General features: G+C 55.2%; 1 protein-coding gene across 1 annotated transcript; it reads left to right on the top strand.

Moving 5' to 3' along the window:
* The first annotated feature begins 391 nt into the window (after window positions 1-391).
* On the top strand, window positions 392-6,444 carry NOP2 (NOP2 nucleolar protein). Its single transcript, XM_064410421.1, has 16 exons — window positions 392-577; window positions 657-702; window positions 776-858; window positions 1,950-2,209; window positions 2,521-2,564; window positions 2,686-2,858; window positions 3,636-3,835; window positions 3,938-4,027; window positions 4,107-4,194; window positions 4,290-4,430; window positions 4,607-4,746; window positions 5,009-5,098; window positions 5,369-5,491; window positions 5,578-5,675; window positions 5,764-5,894; window positions 6,003-6,444. The coding sequence occupies exons 1-16, from the start codon at window positions 472-474 to the stop codon at window positions 6,260-6,262; spliced, it is 2,073 nt and encodes a 690-aa protein (XP_064266491.1). The 5' UTR covers window positions 392-471; the 3' UTR covers window positions 6,263-6,444.
* The last annotated feature ends 272 nt before the right edge of the window (window positions 6,445-6,716 follow it).

Genomic DNA, 6,716 nt, shown 5'->3' with positions numbered 1-6,716 from the left:
CATTGAAAGAAGACGTAGTCATGTCTTTTTGCTGTATCAGAGCAGCTTTTGGGGTATCTACACCTCTGAGAAGGGCAGTAGCTGCCCCAGCCCTGGCAGTGTTTAAGGCCAAGCTCTGTAAGGCCTGAGGACCCTGTTCTCAGGAGCGGTGTTCCTGACCCTGGCATGGGTATTGGGCTGGATGAGCTTTAAACCGCTGCGCCCTCACCGTGACAGTCTCAGGCGCGGTGCAGTCGTTCCCTGCTGCCTGCCTTGCGCTGTTCCCTGTCCCGGCTGCAGCAGCCCCGCTCCCGCTCCCGCCGTTCCCGCGGCCCCTCGCGCCCCGGGGGCGGGCGGCCCGCGCCGCTGACGTCACCGGCAGGGCCAATCAGCGGCGGCGGTGGGCGGCGCGGCGGCGGGCGCGTGCGCCGTGGCGGCGGGCAGCGCGGCACGTGCGGCGGCGGCGGCGGGTCCCGGTGCGGCGGCGCGGCCATGGGGCGCAAGCTCGACCCCAGCAGGAAGGAGAAGCGCGGCCCCGGGCGCAAGGCCCGCAAGCAGCGCGGCGCCGAGGTGGAGCTGGCCCGCTTCCTGCCGCCAGGTAAGTGCGGCCTGCACCGGCCCGCCCCGCCGCGCCGCGCCCGCCCGCGCCCGCCTGACCGCCGCGTGTCTTCCCGCAGAGCCCGAGGCCGGCAGGAAGAGGCTCTCCGCGCACGGCAGGAGGAGGTGAGCGGGGCGGGGCGGCGGGCCGGGGCGGCCGGGCCGGGCCGGGGCTGATCGGCGCTTCCCTCCGGTGCAGGGCTGCGAAGAGGCGGCTGGGAGCGGGCAGCGGCCCGGCCGGGAGCAGAGCAGGAGCGGCGGGAGCAGAGCGGGAGCCGCCGGGTGAGTGCGAGCGGGCCCCAACCGGGCGGCGGGCCCCCCGCCTGGTCCCCCCCGGGCGCTGCCGCCACCGTCCTTCTCTGGCGTCGTTTTCAAGGCAAAGGACACGTGGAATTTCATTATTTTAAGTCGCAGAATTCCAGAGTTTCCTGAGTTAGAGGAGACCCACAAGGATAGTCGGGTCAGCTCCTGGCCCTGCGCAGGACCATCCCAAGAGTCACACCATGTGCCTGAAGGTGTTGTCCAAACGCTTCTTAAACTCAGACGGGCTCGGTGCTGTGATCACTTCCTGGGAACTTGTCCCAGTGCCCAGCCACCCTCTGGGTCAGGAACCTTTTCTAATATCCAGCCTAAACCTCCCCTGATACAGCTTCAGGCCATTTCCTCAGGTCCTGTCACTGTCACCACAGAGGAGATCAGTGCCTGCCCCTCCTGTTCCCCTCATGAGAAGGTTGCAGCCTGCAATGAGCTCTCCCCTCAGTCTCCCACTCTCCAGGCTGAACAGACCAAGTGACCTCAGCTGCTCCTCATGCAGCTTCTTCTCCAGACCCTTCATCATCTTGGCCCTCTTTTGGGTTCTCTGTAGTAGATAATAACAATTAATTCTATCTGAGTTCTGCTGGCTGCCATGCCAGGAGGCAGAGTTGTCTGAAGAACTAGTCAAAGGTCTCTCTTCTGCATGTTAAATCCATTTTTTACTTATGCTCCATTCACAGCACGGTTGTTGCAGGCTGCTTTTATAGCTGAGACTTTTAAGTCTTTGTGTTACATCTTGTGTAGCCCAGGAAACTTTTAAAGTAGAAAGAAGGAAGGATAGACAGAGATTTGGGACAGAGAGTACTGCAATATGTCAGAGCAGATACCATCAGAGTTTTGTGGCAGTGTTTTAATTTGGTGATTCTGGTTAGATCTCCTGCAAGGTGCACTGAGGGACAGGTGAGAATATGCCCAGGACTTCATCAGATGTGGAGAGCAAGCAGTCCCTCCTCTGGACAGGCAGCTCAGCACTCAGCCTTCTTGTGTAACAACTGAAAAAGCAGAGCAGCTGATTGTGGAAATTATGCCTAACTTTTAACTGCCTCTTCTGCCTCTAGCTGAAGAGCAGGTGTCCCCACAGAAGGACAAACGTGCTGTAAAGGCAGCAGGACAAACTGCCCGTGGCCGTTCCGGCTTCAGTGATAGCAATTCCAAGTGGCTGGCTCCAGCCAAAGCCAAGAAAACCCAGCCAAAAGGGAACCATGTGGAATTATCCAGTGATGGTGAGGTGGAAGAGGGCTGGGAGATGGAGGAGGAGGATGGGAGCAGCGAGGAGATGGTGGACGATTATGGTGCCTCATCATCAGAGGAAGAAGAGGTAGGAACTTCTTGCTCTTAATTACACAAGAAATACGTGGATTTGTTGGCTGAAAGGACGCCTTGGGCCTGGGGAGAAAGGAGGGCTTTGGTGGCAGGGGGTGGAGAGGTGGTGGAAAGCTTTCCCTTCTTTCCTTCACAAGAATGACTTCAAGTTTAGCAGCTGATTCCAGCATAACATTCAGTGCTTTTGTTTGTTGTCCCTTTTAAACAGAGCAAGTAAATTTCACAGATGGTGGGAAGCAAGGGGACGACTGTGGATGGGGACAAAAAACTGGATTTTTTTTTCATTAATCTTTTGTCTCTGTTTAGCTGCTGCCTATTGAAAAAGCTGCCCTGAAGCAGAAGCCTGAGAGGTGAGTGTGTACAGCCTTTTCTGGGTAGATGAGGAGCCTGTGTTGTTATTCTCCTGTCTTTTGTGCCATGTAAGAAGTGGTAGTTGAAAAGCATCTGTGTGATCCTGTTCTTGGTCCTTAGGGAAGCCCTCAGTGAAGATGACAGCGAAGAGGAAGAGGAGGAGGAAGAGGAAGCAGAGGAGGCAAGCAAGCAGAAAATGGGACAGAAGGAAGAAGAGGGCCCAGATCTGCAGCTCAACCTGGATGTAGATGAGCAATTTAAACTGCCAACTAGTGAAGAGATTGAGAAGGAGGATATCCTTTTTATCTGTGACATCCAGAAGCCATGTGCGTGATGCAGCACGGGGCCTGGATGCAACCAAAGAGCTTCACTTGGACTTTATCATGCATATTGCTTAGCAAAAGTGTCTGTGCATGACAAGGTATTTTTAGCTGAGCTGTCCTAATAGATAGTGTATAATGCTGTGCTTCTGTATAGCACAGTTAGGAAATCTGTGACGCCCTGTATGGGGCTTGGAACCTGCCCCAATTTCCTTTCTAGTCCTAAATACATATGGATGATTTATTATGTGGTTTGTTCCTCTCTACCCTGATTTTCCTGGTGGGTGTTTGCGTAACCCATTCCCAGAGTTTCTGATGACAGCAATTCTAGCATCCAAAGTGCTTGCTTCTGGACTTTGGTGATTTTCATTTCCTGCCTCCCTCCTTACACTCCTCTGTACCGCTTGGTTGCCCTTGGAGAATTTCTGGTCTCTTTTTTCTGCTGCAGGTAATGCTTTCAGTATTAAAACACTTCTTTTGGTGGTTTGTTTTTTCAATAGAAAGAAAATTTCTCTATTTATCTGAAGTAATTATGTTAAGCACCCTCTAGTTCTGCTTTGTGGACTTTTTTTGTCCAGTTTAATCCCTTGAGTCCTGCATCTGCTGAGCTCTGATGGAAGCAGCATTCCAGCAGAGCCTTTCTGGAGCAGGCTCTGTTGTGGCGCGCGCGTCCAGCGCGGCTGATTGTACTTGTAAAGAGCCCCTGTGTGAGTTCCTTGGCTGTCGGTGATTCCTTGACGGTGTTTCCACCTGCCGAGCCCCCTGACCTGCACGTCATTCACCAGCGCATCCAGGGCAACATGGAGGTGCTGCAGGACTTTGGGGTGAAGCGGGAGGAGGGGCGCTCCCGGCAGGAATACCTGGCGCTGCTGCGCCGGGACATGGCCGCCTACTACTCCTACAGCGACTTCCTGCTCACCAAGCTCATGGACATCTTCCCGCTCCCTGAGGTGGGATCCTGCCCTGCCCGCAGCTGCGCTGACCGACGGGGGTTTGGCTGCCTCCCTGGGAACTCATTGCTGTCTCTGTTCTCTGTCCCTTCTTCCATCCAGCTGGTGAACTTCCTGGAGGCCAACGAGGTCCCGCGCCCTGTCACCATTCGCACCAACACGCTGAAGACGCGGCGGCGGGACCTGGCGCAGGTGAGCCGGGGCTGGTGGCCGTGTCCCGAGCTGCCCGTCCCCCAGAGCGGCGTCTCAGGCCCTTCTCCTTGCCCTGCAGGCTCTCATCAACCGTGGCGTGAACCTCGACCCCCTGGGGAAGTGGTCGAAAACGGGGCTGGTTATTTATGACTCCACTGTGCCCATCGGTGAGATCACCTTTACCCTGCAGGGCTGGGCTCACCCGCTCCTGCTCCCCTTTCTTTCACGTGTCACCTTCTTCTGTTCTGCCTTCCCTGCCCAGGTGCCACCCCCGAGTATCTGGCTGGACACTACATGCTGCAAGGAGCCTCCAGTCTTCTCCCTGTGATGGCACTGGCTCCTCAGGAGAATGAGCGCATTCTGGATATGTGCTGTGCCCCAGGAGGCAAGACCAGCTACATAGGTACCACCCTGGAGCCTTGGGAGGGATGCTCTGTCCAGTGAGGAGTTCCCACTGGTCCACACAGAAAGGGGGAATGGAGGGGGACTGCACTCGAGGAAAGGAGGGGGTGGCTGTCACTGGAGATGAATGCACGTGAGGTTTTCAGCCCCTTGCTGGTGTGTTTTGCCCTCTGGCAGCTCAGCTTATGAAGAACACAGGGATGATCCTGGCTAATGACAGCAACGCCGAGCGGCTGCGTAGCGTGGTGGGGAATTTGCACCGCCTGGGAGTCACCAATGCTGTTGTGAGTAACTGCGATGGACGCCAGTTCCCCAAGGTAGGTTCTGCTTACAGTGCTTGCCCAGAGCTGCTCTGCTGTCCCTTTGGTGAAGCTGTGCTCTCCAGAGTCACTTGTCACAGCAGGATGAGCAGAGCTGCTGGGGAGTGTGTTTGTTACATGATACAGAGGCAGGAAGGTGGACAGGGAAGAGGGAGAAGGAGCGTTTCCTGCCTTCCCAGTCTTCTGGTTCCTCTTCTAATCTTGCCTTGTTTTGAGTCCCCACCTGTGAGCGTAATTCCAAATCTACATCTGCCTGTAGGTGCTTGGAGGGTTCGACCGTGTCTTGCTTGATGCTCCTTGTAGTGGAACGGGTGTCATCTCCAAGGATCCTGCTGTCAAAACCAACAAGGTGGGTGGCAAGTGCAGACTCAAGTATGAGTCATGAGAGGAAGGCCTTTGGGGGCAGCTTTGTTCTTGAGAGATAGCTACAATGTTTTTTTCCTTTTCTTTCTTATTCTGGGTGTTGTACCAGGGCTGGTTTTTTGGTGTTACTTCTGCAGAAGACTCCATAGTCTTGTACATTATGTGCGCTTTGCTCTCCTGTCATTCCCTCATCCACAGCAGAGGCCTGGGGTGCTTCCCTGTGCCTGTGGCATCCTAACCTTCCTTTCTCCCTCAGGATGAAAAGGATATCCTGCGTTGTGCCCACCTGCAGAAGGAGCTGATTCTTAGCGCCATAGATTCGGTCAATGCTGCCTCAGAAACAGGGGGCTACATTGTCTACTGCACTTGCTCCATCATGGTAAGTGCCTCCCACCATCATCTGCTGTGGTCACCTCCTCCTCAGGAGATGGTGGGGTTTGGATCCTGACGCTTAGCCTCTGGCAGGTGGAGGAGAACGAGTGGGTTGTGGATTATGCCCTGAAGAAACGCAATGTCCGTTTGGTGGCCACGGGCCTGGACTTTGGCAAGGAAGGCTTCACCAGGTGCGTGCCAGGTCACAAGCTGCCACCTCCTTGGTGGCCAGGCTTGAGCAGAGTGCCGTATCACTCCTCACCCCACTTCCTCCTCCAGGTTCAAGGACCGTCGCTTCCACCCGTCCCTCAAGTCCACGCGGCGTTTCTACCCCCACACGCACAATATGGACGGCTTCTTCATCGCCAAGCTCAAGAAGTTCTCCAATGCCATCCCGCAGGCACAGAAAGGTGACGTAGTGCTGGAGCTCAGCCGAGCTGGCTGGGCCTGCCCTCGCAGGCTGCTTCCCCTGCAGAAGCCACGCGGGTTCTCCTCACAGCGCCTTTCTCTCCTTTCAGATGAAGAGCCTGCCGTGGAAGCGGCAGCTCCGTCCGCTGTCCCTGATACCACCATCACGGAGCCTCCGCCCAAAAAGAAGAAACTTGAGGGATCAAAGGCTGACAAAGAGCAGAAGCTGCCCCATCCTGCTTTGAAGAAGAAGCGTTCATTGCAAGCCCAGAGGAGACCCTTGAAGGCTGTCCGGCCTTCCCCCAAAATGATGCGGCCTAAAGTCCCTACCAGGAAGAAGAAGCATAGAGTGAAAGCGAATGGACAGTGAGAGGAACTGCTTTTCCACGTGTTGGTCCCTTCCTTGGAGAGCAAAGGCTGCTGCAGCTCTGTGTGTACCCCCACTTTGCTGCTCTGTGCAGATCATCTCTGCAGCTCTGAGCACCTGGGACAATGATAGCCCCCTTTGCATCAAGGACTGATGCACTGACCCATTAAAAGTTTTATACTCTTGCTCAAGTCTTGTTCTTTTTTCTTGGAACATTAAATACAGAATTCTGCTGTGTCCCCTTATTCCTTTGCAGCAGAAACCCCTCTTACTCCCAGCTAATGCTCTGGCATTTCTGGTGTCTGTCCTCATTCCCTGCAACAGGGATGTTTGTGCAGAAGCAGTGGGAGCTGAAATCCTTGCTGCCTGCATGAAGGCTGTATTGTGTGGAGCTGTCAGCTGAGTGCTTTGTCTGGGCAAGGCTCTAGCCCAGTTGTCACTTGGTTCACTCTTGTGA

This window comes from Passer domesticus, chromosome 2 (genome assembly GCF_036417665.1).
Source record: "Passer domesticus isolate bPasDom1 chromosome 2, bPasDom1.hap1, whole genome shotgun sequence".
NCBI lineage: Eukaryota > Metazoa > Chordata > Aves > Passeriformes > Passeridae > Passer > Passer domesticus.
This window is presented reverse-complemented; position numbering and strand designations above follow the sequence as displayed.

Coding starts and splice junctions, on each gene's coding strand:
- NOP2 (XM_064410421.1), top strand. CDS start 472: ATGGGGCGCAAGCTCGACCCCAGCAGGAAGGAGAAGCGCGGCCCCGGG. Junction 578..656: donor GGCCCGCTTCCTGCCGCCAG/GTAAGTGCGGCC, acceptor GTCTTCCCGCAG/AGCCCGAGGCCGGCAGGAAG. Junction 5,895..6,002: donor CATCCCGCAGGCACAGAAAG/GTGACGTAGTGC, acceptor CTCTCCTTTCAG/ATGAAGAGCCTGCCGTGGAA.